Source organism: Oryctolagus cuniculus, chromosome 8 (genome assembly GCF_964237555.1).
Source record: "Oryctolagus cuniculus chromosome 8, mOryCun1.1, whole genome shotgun sequence".
NCBI classification, from domain to species: domain Eukaryota; kingdom Metazoa; phylum Chordata; class Mammalia; order Lagomorpha; family Leporidae; genus Oryctolagus; species Oryctolagus cuniculus.
Genome location: NC_091439.1, coordinates 118,174,145 through 118,199,163, shown reverse-complemented (window position 1 = coordinate 118,199,163; position 25,019 = coordinate 118,174,145). Strand labels below are relative to the sequence as shown.

At 59.4% G+C, this 25,019-nt stretch overlaps 1 protein-coding gene across 5 annotated transcripts in view; it reads left to right on the top strand.

Moving 5' to 3' along the window:
- The window catches only part of DLGAP2 (DLG associated protein 2), a 583,372-nt gene that overhangs the window by 538,752 nt on the left and 19,601 nt on the right, over positions 1 to 25,019 (top strand). For 4 of the 5 annotated variants that reach the window (XM_070047249.1, XM_070047250.1, XM_070047251.1 and 1 more), the window contains 2 exons: positions 21,832 to 22,178; positions 22,712 to 22,753. In XM_070047249.1, the coding sequence (XP_069903350.1) occupies positions 21,832 to 22,178; positions 22,712 to 22,753 (389 nt within the window). The remainder of the gene's footprint in view (positions 1 to 21,831; positions 22,179 to 22,711; positions 22,754 to 25,019) is intronic. The other variant, XM_070047248.1, reaches the window with a different exon arrangement.

The window sequence follows — 25,019 nt, the reverse complement described above, 5'->3', positions numbered from 1 at the left end:
CCACACAGGTGAAGTGGACCCTGGCCACTGCACACGCGGCCACCTCTGCCCTCCACACAGGTAAAGTGGACCCTGGCCACTGCACACCCGGCCACCTCTGCCCTCCACACAGGTGAAGTGGACCCTGGCCACTGCACACCCAGCCACCACTGCCCTCCCCATGCCCTTCCTGTGCTTGGTCTCAGTCAACGAGCATGGCCTCCCACGGTGTGTGGCCAGGGTGTCCCCAGCTGAGGCCAGGGCATCCAGATGGCAGGGGCCTCCCCTTGTGGGTGGGCCCTGCACAGTCGAGGGCCTGAATGGGGCACAGAGCCCAAGCTTTCCCCTGAGAAACAGGCTTCCTCTGACTCCCAGCTGAGAGCTGTGACGGCTGCTCCGCCTGGGCCACCAGCATCCGCTCGGGCACCAGCCTCGTCATGTACTGAGTGTGTGTGCACCTGTGCATGACACGTGGGAGTGTGCACGTGTGTGTGCGGATGTATGTGCATGACTGGGAGTATGCATATGAGTGTGTGTGAGTGCACACGTGTGTGTGTAGATGTATGTGAGACTGGGAGTGTGCATGAGAGTGTGCACCTGTGCATGTGTGTATGCAGGACTGTGTGGGAGTGTGCACCACCCGTGCATGAGTGTGTATGTGTGCATGACTGTGTGAGTGTGCATGTGAGTATGTGTGGGAGTGTGCACCTGTGTATGTGTGTGTGCATGACTGTGTGGGAGTGTGCACCACCCGTGCATGAGTATGTATGTGTGTGACTGTATGAATGTGCATGTGTGAGTGCACATGTGTGTACGTACATGTGGGTGTGGGTGTGCACTTGTACATGAGTGTGTATGTATGTGTGTGTGCATGACGATGTGAGTGTGCATGTGAGAATATGTGTGGGAGTGTGCACCACCCGTGCATGAGTGTGTACACATGTGTGCATGACTTGTGGAAGTGTGCATGTGAGAATGTGTGAGTGTGTACCTGTGCATGAGTGTGTATGTGTGTGCATGACTGAGTGTGCATGTGAGAGTATGTGTGGGAGTGTGCACCACCCGTGCATGAGTGTGTATGTGTGTGACTGTGTATGAATGTGCATGTGTGAGTGCACATGTGTGTACGTACATGTGGGTGTGGGTGTGTACTTGTACAAGAGTGTGTGTGTATGTGTGTGTGAGTGCATATGAGTATGTGTGGGAGTGTGCACCTGTGTGTGTATGTGTGCATGACTGTGTGGGAGTGTGCACCACCCGTGCATGAGTGTGTATGTGTGTGTGACTGTGTGTACCGGTGCATGAGTGTGTATGTGTGTGCGACTGTGTGTGTACCTGTGCATGAGTGTGTATGTGTGTGACTGTGTGTATGAATGTGCATGTGTGAGTGCACATGTGGATGTGGGTGTGTACTTGTACATAAGTGTGCATGTATGTGTGTGTGCATGACTATGTGAGTGCATGTGAGTATGTGTGGGAGTGTGCACCACCTGTGCATGAGTGTGTATGTGTGTGTGACTGTGTATGAATGTGCATGTGTGAGTGCACATGTGTGTACGTACATGTGGATGTGGGTGTGTACTTGTACATGAGTGTGTATGTATGTGTGTGCGCATGACGATGTGAATGTGCATGTGAGAGTATGTGTGGGAGTGTGCACCACCTGTGCATGAGTGTGTATGTGTGTGACTGTGTATGAATGTGCATGTGTGAGTGCACATGTGGGTATGGGTGTGCACTTGTACAAGAGTGTGTGTGTGTGTGTGTGTGTGCATGACGATGTGAGTGCATGTGAGAGTGTGTGGGAGTGTGCACCACCCGTGCATGAGTGTGTGTGTGTGCCTGTGCATGAGTGTGTATGTGTGTGACCATGTGAGCTTACTTGTACACACACACTTCTGAGGCTCCTGCTCCTCTGAGGAGCCCTCCCAGCCACACCCTGCAGGCCGCATCTCCCAGCCCCCCACTGAAGTGTCGCCTGGAAACAGTGGGGAAATTCAGAATCCCAGCAGAACTTCGGCCCTGGGGCCGGTGGTGTGGTGCACTGGCGTAAGCCACCCTGTGCCACGCCAGCACCCAATACCCCAGCACCACTTGAGTCCTGGCTGCTCCACTAAAAAAGAAGCCTCGGTCCTGGTGGCGGGGCTGGAGGAACTTGGCTAAAGTGAAGGGCACTGTCACTCACTCACAGTGAGGCCCTTGGTGGGCTGTCACAGGACTCAGGGTGTCCGTTACGCCTCAGTGGAAAATCATATGAGAAAATTGTGCTATAAAAGCCACTGGTGTCAGAAAGCCCGTGGAGGCCCAGACTTGGGGTCACAGCTGTGTGGGCGTCAGGGCGGCCAGTGTGCCCCACACAGAGGCTCTGAGGCCAGACATCTGGAGGTCAGTCCCCGAGGCAGGGCCTTGGGCCATGGCTACGGCTAAGATCCTGTGAGCTGGAGCCGCCACCCCAGAGGCGTGAGTGACAGGCCAAGGCTTGGAAGCCGGGCACCATGAGCCACCATGCAGAATCCCCTGGTACTGGGTTCAGGCCTGTGAGGCGCTCCCTCAGCACAGGGCCAAGGCCCCCATCCCCAAGTCCTGGGCACAGGGGCCCCCGCGTTTCACCCCCAGGGCTGCCTGGCTCCGAGGGGCCCCCGCATTCTCACTCAAGGGCTGCCCGGCTCCGAGGGGCCCCCACGTTCTCCCGGGGCTCCCCGGCTCTGAGGGGCCCCCGCATTCTCCCAGGGCTGCCTGGCTCCGAGGGGGCCCCCGTGTTCTCACTCCCAGGCTGCCCGGCTCCAAGGGGGCCCCCATGTTCTCACACCCAGGGCTGCCCGGCTCCAAGGGGGCCCCCACGTTCTCCCGGGGCTTCCCAGCTCCGAGGGGCCCCCCGCGTTCTCCTGGGGCTGCCCGGCTCCGAGGGGCCCCCGCATTCTCACACCCAGGGCTGCCCGGCTCCAAGGGGGCCCCCGTGTTCTCACTCCCGGGGCTGCCCGGCTCCGAGGACCCTGCATTCTCCCAGGGCTGCTTGGCTCCGAGGGGCCCCCGTGTTCTCCCAGGGCTGCCTGGCTTAGTCACATGCGTTCCTTTCACCCACCTCGGACTTGCATCTCCAGTTTGCTTCGGTCAGGGGCATGGTCAGGACACGGACGGCAGAGCCCTGTGTGGGCAGCCAGGGGGGCCGTGAAACCTAACAGGCTGTTCTGCCCAGGGACCTGTGCCCGGTCTGTGCAGGCCACGGTGGGCAGTGTCCAGTGCTGAGGGGCCACTGCTCATCACGCCCTCATGCTGACGGAGGCAACGCCCCTCTCCGTGTCCTGTGACCTCGGCTCTGAGGGCTCCACGGACACCGCTGCCTCCCAAGGCCACCCCCTGTGGTGGTCACACTGGGCTGAGGATCCACACAGACACTCAGTCCACTGCAGCCGCATTCCTACTCTGTGTTAAGACAAGCGTATGTGTTTCAGAGTTCAGTGTTACGAGCTCCGTATTCCAGTTGTTCAAAACCACCTGCGTTTATTTTTGACATTTTTTTTATTTTATTTTTTTGACAGTCAGAATTAGAGAAATCTTGCATCCAGTGGTTCACTCTCCAGATGGCCGAACAGGCCAGGGCTAGGCCAGGTTGAGGCCCAGAGCTTATTCTCAGTCTCCCACATGTGTGCAGGGGCCCAAGCACTTGGGCCATCCCCCACTGCTTTCCCAGGTTATTAGCAGGGAGCTGGATTGGAAGTGGAGCAGCCAGGACCCAAACCGGCACTCATGTGGGATGCTGGCACTACAGGCCAGGGCATTAACCTGCTGCACCACAGCGTCAGCACCAGAAACGATTTTTGTTTTTGCTCAGTGATTGCCCTTTTCCATGAGAACAGTTGCCTTTTGGGGCCATTGACCTTTCTGTCAGAAGCTTCTAGAACGGCCGGCACCTGCACACTGCAGGGGCTTGTGGTCATTGTATCCTTGCTATCACCCATGTTTTATCATGGAAGACTTAGCCGCACTGTCACCCAAGGGCTCAGTCCACACTGGGAGTAGGAGTTGCCCCTGCGGGGGGAGGTGGCAGGTGCAGGTGCACCTGTCCTCACACCCCTGCTCGCCAGCACACGCCAGGGCTCAGCTTTCGAGTCTGCAGTAGCGTGTGCTGAGCCAGGTTCACGGTTCAGGGACTTGGGCAGAAACATCTGCATGTGCTGAGCTGGGTTCACACGACACAAAGATGGCGGTGAGGTCACACGCACGCGCGGATGGCAGTACTCACTTCCAGATCGCCGGCTGCATCAGATTTATTTCATCCTGAAGTGGCCACAGGTGTGGAGGACCGCCACGTGCTTTTAAAACTCAAGTGGCCGGCGCCGCGGCTCACTAGGCTAATCCTCCGCCTTGCGGTGCTGGCACCCCAGGTTCTAGTCCCGGTCGGGGCGCCGGATTCTGTCCCGGTTGCCCCTCTTCCAGGCCAGCTCTCTGCTGTGGCCCGGGAGTGCAGTGGAGGATGGCCCAAGTGCTTGGGCCCTGCACCCCATGGGAGACCAGGAGAAGCACCTGGCTCCTGCCATCGGATCAGCGCGGTGCGCCAGTCGCGGCGGCCATTGGAGGGTGAACCAATGGCATAAGGAAGACCTTTCTCTCTGTCTCTCTCACTGTCCACTCTGCCTGTCAAAAACACACACACACACACACACACACAAATGACGGGACGGGAGGCTTTGGAAAGCACACTGAATTCGATGCCTCGGTTTGTCCAGTTACTGTATTTTGGAAACCAAGGAGAAAAGCGATGAGAGATGAGAGGATGGATTACATCAGCTACCCCATGGGCACGAGCCGGGCTGAGGCAGCTGCTGACACAGACAGCTGCACGCGGATGGAGTCCTGGGGGAGCAGCCCACAGTGCACAGAGGAACCAGCTCCTGAGCTGTCCGCCTGTGTCCCTCCCTCCCTCCCTCTCTCTGCCTCTCTCTCATAGATGCTGCTCAGCCCACAGTGCACAGAGGAGCCAGTCCTGTTCCCAGGTGCTGAGCTGTCCGCCTGTGCCTCCCTCTCGTGCTCTCTCTCTCTCTCTCTCTCTCCCTCTCTCTCATAGACACTGCCCAGCCCACAGTGCACAGAGGGGCCAGTCCTGTTCCCAGGTGCTGAGCTGTCCGCCTGTGCCTCTCTATGTCTCCCACAGACACCGACATTTCTTTCTCAGCCTGTTGCTGCATGGCAGGTAGTGACCTCGCTGCAAGATTAGAGAACTTGGAAGCACACACAAGTTCAGTGCTGATGCCAGGGGCAGCAGAGTGGTGCACACAGCCTCTATGTCATATGAAAACACGTCTGTACTAGTGTGAAGTACATGTCTGTACTTCAGAGACTCGATGGTGCGGTGGATGTCTAGCCCACGTCAGACCCTGGGGACAGCGGTGCAGCCCCAGTGCACAGGCTCCTGCCATCTGCAGGGACGCCCAGATGAAGTTCCTGGGTCCCAGGTCCAGTCTTGTGGCGTCTGGGGAAGGAACCAGCAGATGAGATGATAGCTCTCGCCCTTCGTTCTCCCTCCCTTTGCCTCGCCGATAAATACAGTTTTCAGATATTTTAAGTTTATTTTGGTGCAAGAAATTTTGAAATCCATGCATATGAAAGGTTTTCAGAGAAAGCATATTATAAAAAATGGCATGGATTTCCCATCTTTTTGCTAACATTTGTAATTGATTTTTATTTATTTGTTTTAATTTTAGTTGAAAAGACAGAGATCTTCCATCTGCTGGTTTACTTCCTAGATGTCCAGAGCAGCTAGGCCTGGCCACTACAAAGCCAGGAGCCAGGAGCTGAATCAGGGCTCCCCTGTGAGTGCTGGGGCCCACGTACCTGAGCCATAAGCTGCTGCCTCACTGGCTGCACACTGGCAGGAAGTGGATCAGAAGCAGGCTGGCAGGGACTTAGCCAGGCGCGCAGGTGCACAATGCAGGTGCCTGATGGCATCCTGGCTGGTGCACCTAACACTCGCCCCTTTCCACAGACATTTTGAAGTACTTCCTGCCTTCTCGTTAGCATTTAACTCCTTGTGATAAACCTTGAATTGCTACAAACTGTTCCATGGTTCATAAGTGCTCATAATTCCCCTCTCTTCTGCCTGCAAGGCTGTGGCTGCAAGGGAGTTCCTGAAGGCTTGTAGTGCCCAGCACAGGAACTTAGCAGAAGTGAACTGCATGGCATTTTGAGGTACTAGAGGCCAGGTGCTAGATGGAGTATCTGTGTCAGTACAGTCAGGTGACAGCAGCAGAGGCACAGGGGATCTGTGTCAGTACAATACGGGTGACAGCAGCAGGAGCACTGGGGATCTGATCAGTACGATACGGGTGACAGCAGCAGGAGCACTGAGTATCTGTGTCAGTACAGTACGGGTGACAGCAGCAGGGGCACTGAGTATCTGTGTCAGTACAGTACAGGTGACAGCAGCAGAGGCACAGGGGATCTGTGTCAGTACAATACGGGTGACAGCAGCAGGGGCACTGAGTATCTGTGTCAATACAGTACAGGTGACAGCAGCAGGAGCACTGAGTATCTGTGTCAGTACGGTATGGGTGACAGCAGCAGGGGCACTGAGTATCTGTGTCAATACAGTACAGGTGACAGCAGCAGAGGCACAGGGGATCTGTGTCAGTTGTCAGTACAATACAGGTGACAGCAGCAGGGGCACTGAGTATCTGTGTCAGTGCAGTACAGGTGACAGCAGCAGGGGTGCTGGGGATCTGCATCAGTACAATACGGGTGACAACAGGAGGGGGGGCACAGGGGATCTGGTCAGTACGATATGGGTATAGCAGCAGGAGCACTGGGGATCTGGTCAGTACAATACGGGTGACAGCAGCAGGAGCACTGGGGATACGGTCAGTACGGTTTGGGTGACAGCAGCAGGGGTTCTGGGGATCCGGTCAGTACGATACGGGTGACAACAAGAGGGGCACAGGGGATCTGGTCAGTACGATACAGGTGACAGCAGCAGGGGCACTGAGTATCTGTGTCAGCACAGTACAGGTGACAGCAGCAGGGGTGCTGGGGATGCGGTCAGTACAGTATGGGTATAGCAGCAGGGGCGCTGGGGATACGGTCATTACGATACGGGTGACAACAAGAGGGGCACAGGGGATCTGATCAGTACAATATGGGTATAGCAGCAGGGGTGCTGGGGATCTGCGTCAGTACGATACAGGTGACAATAGCAGGGGCAGTGGGAAAGGCAGAGGCTGTAGCCCGCTGCTGGAGCTCCAGGTGCCTGTCTGTACTGTCCATGACCAAGAAAACCCCCTAAGTGCAATCTGGGGACAATGCTAACAGACAGACTCACTGCCCCCCACAGCCAGGGACTGGTTCTGAAGGTGATTGGTTTGGCAGGAGGTTTGCAGATTCGGGCTCATGTCTCCTCTTGCCTACCTCTCATAGACCCAGGCTCTCGCCTCCTCCCTCCCTACTTCTCATGGACCTGGGCTCCCATCTCCTCCTCCCTACTTCTCAGTAGACCTGGGATCCCGTCTCTCCTCCCTACTTCTCATTAGACTTGGGCTCCCGTCTCCTCCTCCCTACTTCTCATAGACCCAGGCTCCCATGTCCTCCCTCCCTACTTATAGACCTGGGCTTCCGTCTCCTCCTCCCTACTTCTCATGGACCAGGGCTCCCATCTCTCCCTCCCTACTTCTCATAGACCTGGGCTCCCGTCTCCTCCTCCCTACTTCTCATAGACCCGGGCTCCCATCTCCTCCTCCCTACTTCTCATAGACCTGGGCTCCTGTCTCCTCCTCCCTACTCCTCAGTAGACTTGGGCTCCCGTGTCCTCCCTACTTCTCATAGACCCGGGCTCCCGTCTCCTCCTACTTCTCATAGACCTGGGCTCCCGTCTCCTCCTCCCTACTCCTCAGTAGACTTGGGCTCCCGTGTCCTCCCTACTTCTCATAGACCTGGGCTCCCGTCTCCTCCTCCCTACTTCTCATGGACCAGGGCTCCCATCTCTCCCTCCCTACTTCTCATAGACCTGGGCTCCCGTCTCCTCCTCCCTACTTCTCATAGACCCGGGCTCCCATCTCCTCCTCCCTACTTCTCATAGACCTGGGCTCCTGTCTCCTCCTCCCTACTCCTCAGTAGACTTGGGCTCCCGTGTCCTCCCTACTTCTCATAGACCCGGGCTCCCGTCTCCTCCTACTTCTCATAGACCTGGGCTCCCGTCTCCTCCTCCCTACTCCTCAGTAGACTTGGGCTCCCGTGTCCTTCCTACTTCTCATAGACCTGGGCTCCCATCTCCTCCCTCCCTACTCCTCAGTAGACTTGGGCTCCCGCCTCCTCCCTGCCTGCTTCTCACTAGAGGGGCCGAGACTGAAGCAAGAGCACTGGGGTACAGGGCGTGGCTGTTGGGTTCCATGAGCCCTGTCTTTGCGGGGTGCCCCAGGCCGACAGAAATGAACTTTGCCATGCCCACGGTAGCGTCCTCTCTGCTGGGGAGTTAGGACCTTGCAACCACCCAGAGAAGATGCTGTCTGCAGCTCAGCTCCTGTGAGTTCCAGCCCCCTCCTCTGGTGATTTGGTGCCCTGCCCCGCCCTCACAGCAGCTGCTCTCCAGGGCAGGACAGCAGGTGCGGCCTCAGCACAGGGCTGCAGGGATGGCCAGTCTTCCTGGAAATGCTACCCTGCCATGCCTACTCCTGCCAAGTCCATCGGCCCCAGGGGCTGTGAGCAGTCTGTGAGCCATGCCCAGCAGCAGAACCAAGACTGGGGGGAGTGTAGTCGTCCATGTGAACTGCGGGAAGAGGCATGTGCAGGCCGCTGCGGCCTGCAGGGAAGGTTCCGCCTTTAGTCTCCCCATGCGTGTGAACTGCGGGAAGAGGCGTGTGCAGGCCGCTCTGGCCTGCAGGGAAGGTTTGACCTTTAGTCTCCCCATGCGTGTGAACTGCGGGAAGAGGCATGTGCAGGCCGCTCTGGCCTGCAGGGAAGGTTCCGCCTTTAGTCTCCCCATGCGTGTGAACTTCGGGAAGAGGCATGTGCAGGCCGCTCCGGCCTGCAGGGAAGGTTCCGCCTTTAGTCTCCCCATGCGTGTGAACTGCGGGAAGAGGCATGTGCAGGCTGCTCCGGCCTGCAGGGAAGGTTCCGCCTTTAGTCTCCCCATGCGTGTGAACTGCGGGAAGAGGCGTGTGCAGGCCGCTGCGGCCTGCAGGGAAGGTTCTGCCTTTAGTCTCCCCATGCGTGTGAACTGCGGGAAGAGGCATGTGCAGGCCGCTCTGGCCTGCAGGGAAGGTTCCGCCTTTAGTCTCCCCATGCGTGTGAACTGCGGGAAGAGGCCATGTGCAGGCTGCTCTGGCCTGCAGGGAAGGTTCCGCCTTTAGTCTCCCCATGCGTGTGAACTGCGGGAAGAGGCATGTGCAGGCCGCTCCGGCCTGCAGGGAAGGTTCCGCCTTTAGTCTCCCCATGCGTGTGAACTGCGGGAAGAGGCATGTGCAGGCTGCTCCGGCCTGCAGGGAAGGTTCCGCCTTTAGTCTCCCCATGCGTGTGAACTGCGGGAAGAGGCCATGTGCAGGCTGCTCTGGCCTGCAGGGAAGGTTCCGCCTTTAGTCTCCCCATGCGTGTGAACTGCGGGAAGAGGCATGTGCAGGCTGCTCCGGCCTGCAGGGCAGGTTCCGCCTTTAGTCTCCCCATGCGTGTGTACTCTCAGAAATAGGCTTCAGAACCCCCGCAGATAAGAAAGCATCATATGCGTGAAGGGTCACAAAGCCTCCCCACTCCTGGCCGCACACGTGGGAGCCCTTGGCTCGATGGGAGATGGCACACGGAGGAGGGCTCCCGAGAGAACCCAGGCCAAGCTTTCGGCAGGCCTGGCGCACCAGAGTGCGTTTGCTAAGGCCTCGCTCACCTCATGCTTCCCTCTCCGTTCAAGGACAAGGTGGGCTTTTCCTGGTGCAAGGTTCAGTAACATGCAGGTGTGCAGCTGAGCCGTGGGTGTGCATGTGTGTGCGCACATGTGTGGGTTCACGTGTACATGTGCGGGTGTGCATGTGTGTATGCGTGTGTGTGCATGTGGGGGTGTGTATATGTGTGCATGTTCATGTGTGTGGATGTGTGGGTGTGTGTGCATGTGTGGGTTGCTGTGTGCCTGTATGTGTGTGCATGTGTGTGCACGTGTGTGTGTCTGTGCACACGTGACACTTTCTTTCTCACCCACAATCGCACCCTTCTGCTGCTGTGTGTTAAGTGAGACCCTCGGGTCAGGCTTTGGACCATGCAGTGCTTTACGTGAGATCAGGTGGGGCCTGCTGGCCTTCTCACCCCTCAACCCCTCAGCTCACAGAGTGCCTCTCAGTGATGTCAAAGCCCTGGTCTGGCTGCCCCCCCCCACTGGAACAGAAACCCTGAGTTCCTGGTGCCTAGGACAGGGTGTGGCACCCCGCGGGCCTTCAGTGAGCATGGGTGACAGACTGGAGAGGAATGCCTCTCCTGGGAACCGGGCACAGGGGCGTGCGGGCGGCTTAGGCGAGTGTGCTTCCTCGTGCTGCGTCAGCAACGCCTGGCGTGGCCCCGATCCACAGCCATCTGGGACTTGTAGCTCAATGGCCGATCCTCTCTGTGGCTCTACAGAGGACTTCTGGGCAGTCGTTTCAGGATTCACACGGTCGGGCTCTCCAGATCCTTACATCAGGGCGGGCGGACATGCAGTGCTTTGGTGGTGGGTGCCAGCTGGCAGACCGCTGAGTGCAGTTGCTGCCACTTGGTGCGCGACTCGCCGTGAGTCTCTGTAGCCTCTGCCTCCTTGCGGGGAGGGGCACTGTGAGCCCCGTGGTGCTCATCTGTTGCTCCGCTGAGGCCGAGTTCAGCCGTGGGCCTGGGCAGCAGCGGCCCGGGCCTTGTCCTGTGCTGCAGGCATTGATCCCTGAGCTGGCCTTGAGGGTAAGACCAGGTGCTCTGCCTGTGGGCTTGGGGACCCCCCCACTTGCCTGACAGGCTGTGGGAGAAATAGGCCGGGTCTAGGGAGCAGCACTGAGACATCAACAGTCAAGGACACCCAGTGTGCCGTCCTCACCGCCACGACACGTGTGCCCTCTGTCCTCACTGACCATGCGTGTGCCCTCCATCCTCACTGACCACATCTGCCCTCTGTCCTCACCGCCACGACACATGTGCCCTCCATGCTCACTGACCACACGTCTGCCCTCCGTCCTCACTGACCACACGTGTGCCCTCCGTCCTCACTGACCACACGTCTGTCCTCCGTCCTCACTGACCACGCATCTGCCGTCCGTCCTCACTGACCACACGTGTGCCCTCCACGATCACTGACCACACGTGTGCCCTCCGTCCTCACTGACCACACGTCTGCCCTCCGTCCTCACTGACCACACGTCTGACCTCCATGCTCACTGACCACACGTCTGCCCTCCGTCCTCACTGACCACACGTCTGCCCTCTGTCCTCACTGACCACACGTCTATCCTCCATGCTCACTGACCACGCGTGTGCCCTCCATGCTCACTGATCACATGTCTGCCCTCTGTCCTCACTGACCACACGTGTGCCCTCCGTCCTCACTGACCACACATCTGCCGTCCGTCCTCACTGACCACACGTCTGTCCTCCGTCCTCACTGACCACACGTGTGCCCTCCATGCTCACTGACCACACGTCTGTCCTCCGTCCTCACTGACCACATGTGTGCCCTCCATGCTCACTGACCACACGTGTGCCCTCCGTCCTTACTCACCACACGTCTGCCCTCCGTCCTCACTGACCTCACATCTGCCCTCCATGCTCACTGACCACACGTCTGTCCTCCGTCCTCACTGACCACACGTGTGCCCTCCATGCTCACTGACCACACGTCTGCCCTCCATGCTCACTGACCACGTGTGTGCCCTCCGTCCTCACTGACCACACATCTGCCCTCCATGCTCACTGACCACACGTGTGCCCTCCGTCCTCACTGACCTCACGTCTGCCCTCCATGCTCACTGACCACACGTCTGCCCTCCATGCTCACTGACCACATGTCTGTCCTCCGTCCTCACTGACCACACGTCTGCCCTCCGTCCTCACTGACCACACGTGTGCCCTCCATGCTCACTGACCACACGTCTGTCCTCCGTCCTCACTGACCACACGTCTGCCCTCCATGCTCACTGACCACACGTCTGCCCTCCGTCCTCACTGACCACACGTGTGCCCTCCACGATCACTGACCATACGTGTGCCCTCCATCCTCACTGACCACACGTCTGCCCTCCATCCTTACTGACCACATGTCTGTCCTCCATGCTCACTGACCACACGTGTGCCCTCCATGCTCACTGACCACACGTCTGCCCTCCGTCCTCACTGACCACACATCTGCCCTCCCTGCTCACTGACCACACTTCTGCCCTCCGTCCTCACTGACCACACGTCTGACCTCCGTCCTCACTGACCACACGTCTGCCCTCTGTCCTCACTGACCACGCATCTGCCGTCTGTCCTCACTGACCACACGTCTGTCCTCCGTCCTCACTGACCACACATCTGCCCTCCATGCTCACTGATCACACGTGTGCCCTCCGTCCTCACTGACCACATGTCTGCCCTCCATGCTCACTGACCACCCGTGTGCCCTCCGTCCTCACTGACCACACGTCTGCCCTCCGTCCTCACTGACCACACATCTGCCCTCCATGCTCACTGACCACACGTGTGCCCTCCATGCTCACTGACCACACGTCTGCCCTCCATGCTAACTGACCACACGTCTGCCCTCCGTCCTCACTGACCTCACGTCTGCCCTCCGTCCTCACTGACCACACGTCTGCCCTCCGTCCTCACTGACCACACGTCTGTCCTCCGTCCTCACTGACCACACGTCTGCCCTCCATCCTCACTGACCACGCATCTGCCGTCCATCCTCACTGACCACACGTGTGCCCTCCACGATCACTGACCACACGTGTGCCCTCCGTCCTCACTGACCACACGTCTGCCCTCCATGCTCACTGACCACACGTCTGCCCTCCGTCCTCACTGACCACACGTCTGCCCTCCGTCCTCACTGACCACACGTCTGTCCTCCGTCCTCACTGACCACACATCTGCCGTCCGTCCTCACTGACCACACGTGTGCCCTCCACGATCACTGACCACACGTGTGCCCTCCGTCCTCACTGACCACACGTCTGTCCTCCGTCCTCACTGACCACACATCTGCCGTCCGTCCTCACTGACCACACGTGTGCCCTCCACGATCACTGACCACACGTGTGCCCTCCGTCCTCACTGACCACACGTCTGCCCTCCGTCCTCACTGACCACACGTGTGCCCTCCGTCCTCACTGACCACACGTGTGCCCTCCGTCCTCACTGACCACACGTCTGCCCTCCGTCCTCACTGACCACGCATCTGCCGTCTGTCCTCACTGACCACACGTCTGCCCTCCATCCTCACTGACCACACGTCTGCCCTCCATGCTCACTGACCACGCATGTGCCCTCCGTCCTCAGTGACCACATGTCTGCCCTCCATGCTCACTGACCACACGTCTGCCCTCCATGCTCACTGACCACGCGTATGCCCTCCTTGCTCACTGACCACACGTCTGTCCTCCATCCTGGGTTTCCATGGGAAGGCATTTTTTCTTCCTCAAGGAGGCCCAGTAGCCCTGGTGCATCAGCTTCGCAGGCCAGCAGTCTCACACACGTGTCCACGCACACTCATGAGAACTGGCTCTGCATCCTCAGAGCACTGACCGCACAAGAACAGTGCTTCAGGGGCCAGTGCCATGGCTCATTAGGTTAATCCTCCGCCTGCAGCGCCAGCATCCCATATGGGCGCTGGGTTCTAGTTCCGGTTGCTCCTCTTCCAGTCCAGCCTCTGCTGTGGCCCAGGAGGGCAGTGGAGGATGGCCCAAGTGCTTGGGCGGGCCCCTGTACCCGCATGGGAGACCAGGAAGAGGCACCTGGCTCCTGGCTTTGAATTGGCACAGCTCCGGCCATGGTGGCCATCTGGGGAGTGAACCAACGGAAGGAAGACCTTTCTCTGTCTCTCTCTCTCTCACTGTAACTCTACCTCTCAAATCAATAAATAAAATATTTAAAAAAGGAACAGTGCTTCCTCCAAATCCCAGTTCATTAACATGGGCCTTCAAAGTGAGATGGTGTACGCGCACACACCTGCCTACTCACAGTGACACGTGCAGTCACGGGTACTCGTGTTGCACACTTGGACGTGCATGTGTGTTCACATGCACGCACACGCACACACCAGCCATCTGCTCTCCAGCTCACAGCTTCTCAGAGCAGGTTCACGGGTCCCTGGTTGCCTCCCCGGCGTCGTGCCTAGGGCACTGTCGGCGATTCCACTGAGAAAGGCCGCCCTTTGACAAAGCACCTGTTCCCTACGCTCTCTGGGAATGCGGCCTGCTTGTGTCCTGGTGAGCAGACCGTTGCTGACGCGTCCCCTTCTCTGGATCCCCTCATCAGAGCCGCGGCACTTACTGGCACCGTAGCTGTGGGTGAGCAGCCTTGGGTTGGTGTTCTGCAGCCTGGCCCCTGAACGTTGAAAATTCTGTGCTTAGAAATTGAGGTGACTGTTGATGTCATTTGTGTCATTCAGAGCGGATTCATTCTCAGATTCCAGAAGGCCCACACTCTCCCTGTGTGATGTGATTGATTGTCCGATATTCACAATCAGCCAGCAAACCAGCTGTCATCACATCCGTTCACTGTCTGCGCGATGCTAAGTGCTGCTTACTCTCTGATTCCCTGCTAATTAACACGTCCCAGGCAGACAGCACTGCTGTTAACCCCCGGGGCTGCCGGAACTTGTGTGGCTCACACTGTGTGCGTGTGCGCTGTTGGATTTACGCGTGTGTCTTGTGACCGACGTTAATTAAAGTGCCAGCGTGGTGTCGATCTCTGATGAAGAATGTTCACCTTCAGCGTTCACTTCCGTCCTGCTCACTCGAGCTGGCGCTCCAGGCTTGATGACTGTAATTCCTTTTATGCCTTTCTCCTTGAAGCGCTAATTAAGAGTGCAGTGCATTGAAGCAGGGCTGTTGCCTCTGTGCAGGACGGCGGTGCTACATTCAAAGGAGACTTATCTTGATTACACATTTGTGCTCGCTGCCATGGAATGCTTATTTTTAAATTTCCTTGCTGGCTTATGAATGCTTTTCAAGGCCTGGGCTCAGAAGCGGTGTCCACACTGCAGGTGCAGACGGGTGAGGACAGCTGGGTGCACGCAGATCTGGGATTGCTCCGAGCTGTGCAGAGGAGCAGACTGGGGAACGCTTTGCCCAGCTCATCTCCAGGCCGCATGTTGCCTGACTTCCCCAGCAGAGTTGCTAACCCAGCGTCTTGCAGACCTGCGGGCAAGTCCCGTGTCACCCTGTGAGCAGATGGGGTGCTGTGCCCAGTCACTGCCCTCGCACGGCCTGCAAGCTGGACCTTGGCCGCTGGCGCCATGAGCAGCAGCCCTGGGCCACACATGCCTGGTGTGCAGTTCAAGTGTAGCTGGAGTCAGACTGACCTCACTGGAGTCGGTGAAGGTGTTTCCGTCACTTAGCTGTGGTGGAAACCAGATCCTTGAACGTGCACTGCGGGGCCGTGCCGTCTGGTGCGGTTGAGACAGACACATAACGCGCGAGCTGGGCAGTGACAGCTTCCTGCCTGTCACCCTCTGAGGGATCTTCTGTCCGATGTTTTACTCTCCAAATGGCTGCAGGGGCCAGAGTGGGGCCAGGCCACGAGCCAGGAGCAGAGAACTCCTGGTCTCGCACATGGGAGGAAGTCTAGCACGTGGGCCACCATCTGATGGAGCTGCACCAGAAGCAGAGTGGCCAGGGCTCACACCAGTTTACTCACTCGAGAGCCAGGTTATTTGTTTTGCTGTTGAGTTGTTGGAGTCCCTTATTGTGGATATCAGTCCTTGTCAGATGAAGTTTCTAGAAACATCTTCTGGTCTCCTGAGTGTTCTAGGAAGACCCATGCCTCTGTTGAATGTTCACAGGACGTGTGTGTTATGAGGAAAGCCAACACGCACTTGGAAATTGTATTGCACCAAAATAAACTTTAATTCTACTCTGCACGGATGTTCTGAGGCTTTAAACGCCGGCCAGGCTGTGGTGGTTAGCCGAGTGCACAACACAAGGACGCTCCGGCCGCGCAGCGGCAGTGCCTAAGCTTTGTCCTCTCAGCACCAGGGCGCGGGCGGCGGCTCTCTGCAGAGCTTCCCTCTGACTCCAGGGCGGGCTCGTGGCTGAGGCTTTCCAGGATGGACCCACAATACAGCTCTGACAAGGGCTTCAAAAAATGCAGGACGCTTAAGCGAAGTTTCGTCGCTGGTTTAGTCCGTGTAAGTGAGGCGGGAAGAGGCGGGAGAAACCGTGCCTTCCAGATGTACGGGGATTGAGTTCACCTTTGGAAACTGATGATTCATGTCAGAGGCGGAGGGAGAGAACTAGCACCTGTCGGTCCACTGCTCCAGTGCACACAGTAACCAGGGCTGGCCTGGGGCCAAGGCAGGGAGCCGGAACTTGATCAGGTCACCCACGTGGGTGGCAGAGACCCAAGGCTGGAGTAGCAGGGAGCTGGAGCCAGGAGGCCCAGGCCCTCCCCGGGGCCTGTTACTTCAGTGTCCTGAGTTGACAGCTGCACGCGTTCCCCTTCCCATATGACGAGACTCAACACAGCTGAGTCGCAGCAGCAGCCACGCGGGGCCCACGGGCTGAGCCCGGGCTGTCACGCGGGGCCCACGAGCTGAGCCCGGGCTGTCACCCGGGGCCCATGGGCTGAGCCCGGGCTGTCACACGGGGCCCACGGGCTGAGCCCGGGCTGTCACGCGGGGCCCACGAGCTAAGCCCGGGCTGTCACGCGGGGCCCACAGGCTGAGCCTGGGCTGTCACGTGGGGCCCACAAGCTGAGCCCAGGCTGTCACGCGGGGCCCACGGGCCAAGCCCAGGTTGTCACACGGGGCCCATGGGCCAAGCCCAAGCTGTCACACAGGGCCCACGGGCCAAGCCCAGGCTGTCACGCGGGGATCACAGGCCAAGCCCAGGCTGTCACGCGGGGCCCACAGGCCAAGCCCAGGCTGTCACGCGGGGCCCATGAGCTGAGCCCGGGCTGTCACGTGGGGCCCACAGGCTGAGCCTGGGCTGTCACGTGGGGCCCACAAGCTGAGCCTGGGCTGTCACGTGGGGCCCACGGGCCAAGCCCAGGTTGTCACACGGGGCCCATGGGCCAAGCCCAAGCTGTCACACAGGGCCCACGGGCCAAGCCCAGGCTGTCACGCGGGGATCACAGGCCAAGCCCAGGCTGTCACGCGGGGCCCACAGGCCAAGCCCGGGCTGTCACATGGGGCCCACGGGCCAAGCCCGGGCTGTCACATGGGGCCCACGGGCCAAGCCCGGGCTGTCACATGGGGCCCACGGGCCAAGCCCAGGCTGTCACGTGGGGATCACAGGCCAAGCCCAGGCTGTCACATGGATGTGGCCACGTCCCGCCCAGCCAGCTCTGCAGGAAGGGGATCCCACACGCTCCCCTCTGTCCTTCCCACTTCAGACGTAAAAGAATGGCACTGCGTGAGCTGAGAGATGTCCCCTCAGCCTCCCGCTGTCCACCTTGCTCTACAAGTGAAGGCCAAGAAGGAGCAGGCGTCCACACGCCTCCTCCCCAGCCTCCCCGCCCCGAGACTCAGTCTCAGGCACACACAGGGCACTGTGTGGTCCAGGACGCCGGGCCAGGCCAGTGGAGTCCTGTCTCCATCTCACAGAAGGGGACACGGAGGCAGACACGTTGCTTTGATGGCAACCAGCAGACAAACAGTGGAGCTGGGGTTCCAAGGCCTTTTGGGTTGCTCCCTCTCTCACCACTGACCTGGCTCAGGCCCTGACCCAGCGTTGCAAAGCTGAGCGGGGGAATCACTGATGGTTGCAGCTTCCAGGTTTGTGAAGGTGGGGGCAAGTGTTAGAAGGTAGACTCTGGGCATTTGCCCGGCCGCACAGGCTGTGCTGTCCACTGCTCATAGGCGGTCAGCCTGGAATGTCTCAGATTCAGCACAGGGACGCAACCCGGAGAAGCCTGCACACGGATGGGTCAAGCCAGAGGCAGAGATTTCTAGAGGTCCAGAGAGCTGTCACGTCGTGTGCGGGAGCAGATGTGTGTTCCGGACGTGTGTAGATGGAATGGTTTTAACCGCCTGAAGACCTGGCAGTACTCTCGGGCCCTCATGGCCGTGCGCACAGCTTCCCTCTTGCTCCGTTTTGAGCAGGGCTGTGTTCTCCCTGGGGGTGCGGTCCAGTTAAGTGTCCACGTCTGGATTCGTTCTCCACTGGCGCCTCGTTCAAACGTTAGGAGCCTGTGAGGCAGTGCATCCGTTTCTGGACTCCTGCTCTGTCCCTCGTCTCCGTGTCTGTCTGTGCCAGCCGTGAGCTGTTCTGATCATTGTAGCTTTGAGGTGTGTTGTGAAGTCAGACGTTCCAGTGCCTCCAGTTCTGTTTGGCTCAGACGTGCTTGGCTCTCCTGGGCCCTTTGTCTGAATTGTGTGATTATTTTGTGTTCGTTGGTGGGGGTTGCACTGGATTTGCAGATTCCTTGGGTCATACGGACGTTGTAACAGTACTCACCAGTCCATCAGCGTGCCCTGGTTTTCACTGAAGAGAGCTTGCGCTTCCTTGGGGAAGTGCGTTCCTCCGTATTGAGTCTTTTGCAGATAGTGTGAGTGGGACTACTTGGTCACTTCTTAATGTTGACACATAACATACTTCATTCCTGTACATAGCGTTTGCTTTCTGAGACATCACTGAACTCATTTATCAGTTCCAGTAGCTTCTCGGGGTGCGTCCATTTTTCTTCGTGGGATATGATGCCATCGCCAGCAGGGAGGCTTTGGCTTCTTTCCGGGCGGGATGTCCTTTCTTTGTTCTGGTTGCTCTGAAACTCCCAGGACTTGTTGCAGTGTGGGGAGAGCTGGCCGCCTGCTTGCCCAGGTCTTAGAGGGGGCACTTTGAGCTGTGCCCCTTTGGCATGGCGTAGGCTGTGGGTTCTTCATAGACAGCCTTGATTAGCTTGAGACATGGTCCTTCTGCAGCCGTGGTGTGGCGTTGGGGGTTCTCACTGTGAACAGTGTTGGATTCTCTGGCTTCTGTTTCTGTGGAGGTGCTCCCGTCTGGGTGCACACGGTAGCACGGGGTGACCCCTTGCACCCCTGGCCGCACGTGTGTGGTTGAGGATTTGCTTCCGTGTTCCTCGGGGGTGCTGGTCTGGTTTCCGTCGGGTTTTCCTGTCAGTAATGCTGGCCTCATGAACTGAGTTTGGTAGGGTCCCGCTTTCCAACTTTGTGCAAGAGTTTAGGAAGAATTTATATTAGTTCTTTTTGAATGTTTTGTGGAATTCACCAGTAAGAGCCATCTTTGTTGGGAGACACTTTCTTACCGGCTCAGTCTCAAGGTCTGTACGGGTCTCCTGTGTCTTCCTGGTTCGGTTTGGTAAGTTGCACGCATCTACAGATTCATCCCTTTCTGCTCATTGTCCCATGTGCTGGCCTGCAGATGCCCCTAGTGGTCCTTGTGTTGCTGAGGGACTGGTTGGAAATGCCCTGTAGTTTTAATTGCCTGTGACCACCGTGAGATTTGCTACATACGGGTGAAGCAGCCCTCTCCCCACTGATCATTGCTTGTAGCCCCTGCACACGGTTCTGCTAAACCAGGGCCTTTTGCTTTGTCCCCCATTGAACTCCTGAGTGATGGCCTGCAGCCGTTGAGGGCAGCAGGATTTGTTCATCATTGGTGTGACTGACGCGCCTCTGCCTCGTGGTCTGGGCTCTTCCGTCCTAGGTCGGGTGTGATCTGGCCTTGCTTCCTGGCTAGGCTGCCTCCCTGGCAAGCTTCCTCTTGCTGCTGCCGGCTTCCCTCTGCCCTGCTCCTGGGGTGAGCCTGCAAGCTCTGATGCTGTGTTTCCATTTTCATCTTTTATTTCAGTTTTCATCTGTGTGTTGACTCACTGTTCACTGAGGAGAGTGTGGCTTGGTCTCCATGTGTTGGGCGGTTTCTAGTCTTGCTCTTTGTGATACGGGAAGATGCCTGATTTCAACGTTTCTGAGCCACTTGGGACGTGCGTCATGGCCGAGCCCATGGCCTGCAGTTGGGGTTGGGGGAACCCACACTCATCGGCCAGGTCCTGTGGTGTGGTGGGGTTGGCTCTCCCATCACTGGTTTCTCCGACTGGAGTGTCCATCCTTTGATGCAGGCAGGGTGTCCCAGGCCCACTGTCAGGTGGCGGAGTGCACAGGGTCTCCCATCATCGGTGCCCCAGCGCTGGGGGCATCTGCAGGGTCAGCTGTGCTGGTGGCTCTGTCCTCTGTCCTGCTGCACAGTCTATAACCTCATACGTGCCTCCTCTCCGGAGGCTACGCCTGCTTCCTTTTGGCTTCCGTCCACATGGGATCTTTTTTTTCCAATCCTCGACTTTCCATAATGTGTGTCAAAGAAGTCAAAAGTTCCTTCATCCTCTTGCAAATGCATTTGATGGGTGATTTTCCTGGACCGTGGAGATGTTTTTTGCCTTAAAGGAATCCCCTGCAGGAGGGAAGCTAGTGGTGTGTCTAGATTGTGGACACGTCTGTCAGGAAGCCTTGGAGAATAACCGTGAAGGTGTGAGCGAGCCAGGCTGCAACGCCTCCGCATGACCTCGCTTCAGCTTGTTGGGAGAGCCTGCGCTCGGTGACTGTCCACGTCTGCAGTGATGTGCGCGTGCGCCGTGGTGCCTGCTCAGCCCAGCGCTGAAGATGAGCCCAGCTACGTGGAGAACACGTGCTTTTATTTTTTATTTTTTTCAAAGAGTTAGAGAGAGGGGGGTCTTCCATCTGCTGGTTCAATACCCAGTTGACCACAGTGGCTGGAGCTGGGCCGATCCGAAGCCAGGAGCCAGGAACTTCTTCCAGGTCTCCCACACAGGTACAGGGGCCCAAGGATTTGGGCCATCTTGTGCTGCTTTCCCAGGCCACAGCAGAGAGCTGGATCGGAAGTGGAGCAGCCGGGACTCGAACTGGCGCTCATATGGGATGCCGGCACTGCAGGCAGCGGCTTTACCCACTACACCACAGTGCCAGCCCTGAACCTGTGCTTTTTAAACATGGATTCTTGTGTCTCTGAGGCTTCTCGGTCCCTGCACTGGCGCCGAGGTGGGGCTCACATCAGCGTTCCTGCGTGAGAACCCCAGCAGTGCAACACCAGGAACCCCAGCGCGGTCGGCCTCAGAGTGTGGAGCGGGCGCTGCTGCTCCCCGCGCCCCGCCAGGTCAGTGGATCTGCAGGTCCGTCCTGGGAGGACAGAGACCCTCCTGCCTGCAGATGAACCCGGCCAGGGGCTGCCCTGTCGTGTGAAGACCCCACTCGCCGAGGGCTGTGCCTCCGCCTGCGGGTGCTGGTCCTGTGCACGTGCAGCACTGTAGCCCCGACGCTCCACCCGCAGACACTGTGGCGGAAAGGCAGGGTTTCCTGAGGAATGTCTTCCCTGCACTGGTTCCAACAGCCAGGGTTGGGTCAGGCTGAAGCCGGGACTCCGTCCGTGTCTCCCACGTGGGTGCAGGCACTGCTGCCTCCCAGGGGCACATTAGCAGAGCCAGGGCTGCACCCAGGCACCGGGCCCTGGGCTGAGCGCCTGCCCCGCAGGTTCCTGTTACAAGCGCTCCGTACTCGTCTCTCTGGGCGTCAGGGTCTCATCTGCCATAGTTTAGCAGGAACAGTGCACTTCCCGTGATCCCAGGACTGCGCCGTGTCACGCAGGGGTCACAGGCCCAGACCGCCGTGTTCTCCCAGATCTGGTGTCGCCCTCTCAGGCCGGACGTCCGGGGTGCACGTGGGGCACCTCTTGCTGACCCTGTGTCTTTCTCTCGCAGCGGTCTCCTACCCAAACTACAAGAAAACGCCCCCGCCCGTCCCTCCCCGGACCACCTCCAAGCCTCTCATCTCAGTGGCAGCGCAGAGCAGCACCGAGTCCACGCAGGACGCCTACCAGGACAGCCGGGCCCAGCGGATGGCCCCGTGGGCCCAGGACGGCCGCGGCCTCTACGGCTCCACGGACAGCCTGGACAGCAGTAAGGCCGTGAGTCTGGCTCTGGAGACGGCCGCAGCCCAGCGCCACGCGGACGGCCAGGGCGGCCCCTCACGGACCAGTGACACAGGTGCGCTGGCATCCAAGGCCGAGGACTTCCTCAAGAGCCGGCGCTCCTCCATCGGCGTCCAGGTAGCGTCCCTGTGGGCAGCGAGGTGGGCCGAGGCCCCATGCGGCCCGTACCCCACATGTGGGGCATTCTCGAGGGGCCACAGCTGCCCAGACGGTGTGGGGACGGCGTCATCTCGGGCTGAGGAGGGCGTGTTGTGGTGAACGTCTGGTTCTGCACACGGTGCTCGGTCGAGGGGGCGGTGGAAGGTCATGGGAGGACGAGGCGTGTGCAGGCCCAGGGCCTCAGCTCAGAGGGCGGCCGGCTCCCTCCACTCCCCACCCCTGCTTGGCAAGCTCAGGGCCAGTGCCACAAGGTGGCAGCCCAGCAGGCAGGGACTTCCTCCAGGTCTGCCTCCAGCGGCTCTCCCCTCCCTGACTGGTGGGGCTGCCTCTCGTCACTCATCCAGTGGCATTTCAGCCAGCCCCCGGAGAGGAGTGGGAGCTGGCCGTGCGGCCCAGCGTGAAGCGTGGCGGGGGCCGGCGGAGCCGGGGGAGGCCCGCTGGCCTCCGCCCTGAGCTGGATGCCCACACTGTGGCTTCGTTGTTTTGTTTAGGAGTCTGAGTTCCCAGAGCCTCAGCCGTCCCCAAGGTCCGACGTAAGTACCGAGACTCCGTCGGCCACGTGCGCATGGGCTTGGCCTTCCCTCCCCAATCCCTCCCACAACTGCTCTCGTCCCCTCTGTCCTGACTCTATGTGCCAGGCACCCTGCTAGGCGCACCCACTCCACGCTGGCGGGGACCTCGGGGGCTGAGGCCCGGAGAGGCCCTCCAGCCACACTCGCTGCCATGAGGGACTTCAGCCACCCAGGGAGGTCACATCTCCTGGCAAAGGCAGCCCCCGGCAATGCTGCTCCAGGCTGGCTGCTGCGAGCCCCCCACACACACAGCTGTTGTGTGAGGGCCAGGACCACACCTGGGGCACATGACCCCCGGCACCTAGCACAGTGCCTGGCACATAGCCAGTGCTCGGTCAATGTTGGGTACGTGAGTGGACGGGGGGCCGTCGGGGGAGGGCTGGAGAGGACGCTTGTCTGCTGGTTCTATTCTCCTGGCACTGCAGACGGCACAGGCCGTGTGAGCTCGGAACCCCGCAGCTGAGCAGACAGCAGTGGGGGAGCCAGTCCAGGAGTAAAGATGGGGCAGAGAACGGATGGCCAGGGAGCAGAAGGAGGGGTCCTGCACAGACCCCGCAGGCCGCAGAGGAGCCGGGCAGGGTGAAAGCAGAGTAAGCGGGCGGCGGGCTGTCGTGGGTGCACCTCCAGGCCGCGTGGCCATGCTCTGTGCCCGCGGTGGGCCCCTCCAGGCCGCGTGGCCGTGCTCTGTGCCCGTGGTGGTCCCCTCCAGGCCACGTGGCCGTGCTCTGTGCCCGTGGTGGGCCCCTCCAGGCCGCGTGGTCGTGCTCTGTGCCCGCGGTGGGCCCCTCCAGGCCGCGTGGCCGTGCTCTGTGCCCGCGGTGGGCCCCTCCAGGCTGCGTGGCCGTGCTCTGTGCCCGCGGTGGTCCCCTCCAGGCTGCGTGGCCGTGCTCTGTGCCCGTGGTGGGCCCCTCCAGGCTGTGGCTGGCTGCACTAAGGTGCAGGGAGGGTAAGTGTCCCAAAGCAGAGGTGAAGACCCCTGAGCTGCAGGGTGACGGCCGTCTGAAAGCCAGCCGAATCGTGCCTGACACCTGGCTGCTGCCCCTTCCCAGAGCCACGGCCACAGGGAAGCAGGTGGAGCTGAGCCTGCATGCAGGAAGCGCAGGTCTCAGGCCCAGAGTCAGGGCATCACACAACACCATGACCATGGCCAGTGCTTCCTGCACAGCTCCGTCCAGCAGCACCGAGTGCAGGCCAGTGCCCACAAGCCCAATCCCCTTGCTGTCTTCACTGTGGGACTCGTCCCTGAGTCCCGCTACACGTGCAGAGCTGCCCGTGTTCTCTCCAGGCACATGTGTGAGACAGGAGCTGCCTCCTGCCCCCGGCCCCCATCCTCACTACAGGCGGGTGGCGGGGACTGGGAGGGTGCGGGGCAGTGTCGGTGAAAACCTCTGTGGGGTTTCCTGCACACGCCTGGCCTGAGCACGGCACCCCGGCCTCTGCCCAGGGGTCCCTGCGGACTCAGAGCCAGTTTGCACCTAACGCAGTGTGGCTTGTGCAGCAGGTGGCTCTGAGAGGAACAGCGACGCACGAGGAGCCCAGAGGGCCTCTCGGCCTGTCGGGTGCACGCACAAGCTGGGGCCCAGGCGCCAAGGCCTCCTCCCCACCCCAGCCCATTCTCATCAGCCCTGTGTGCACACACCAGACTCCTGTCCTGAACAGACTGTACAAGAGTGGCCCTCGGCTCAGCCCCGGTTGTCCCAGAAGCACCGTGAGCCATCACCTGTCGCTCACCACGGCTCCATCAGGGAGCTCCTAACAGCTCGTGCCTGGGAGCTCCGGAGACGCAGCGTGGTGCCGGGCCGCCCTCTCGGCCTGCCGCAGGTGCCTGACACCCAGCCGACAGCTTGCTCAGGAAAGGGCCCCTTGAGTTTCACAGCCGGCAAAGGCAGAATCTGACGAGGCCCAGTTATAGCTTCCTACTTCACTCTTCAGCCAGCAAAATTAAGTCAGAGACCTGGATACAGAGATTGCCTCATACTTGTAGTCACACAGTGTGTACGTGCCTGCAAGGGTGTGTGTGCATGTGTGTATGCACGTGCGTCCCGGCACTGTTGTCCACGGCCCCTGACCCACTTTCTGTAGTCCCGCATTTTGCACTGGTGCTCACTTTGTGTGTGTGTGTGTGCGTGCATCCCATCACTGTTGTCCACGGTCCCTGACCCACTTTCTGTAGTCCCGTATTTTGCAGTGGTCACCACCACTGTGAGTGCGTGGTGTCGCCACGCTG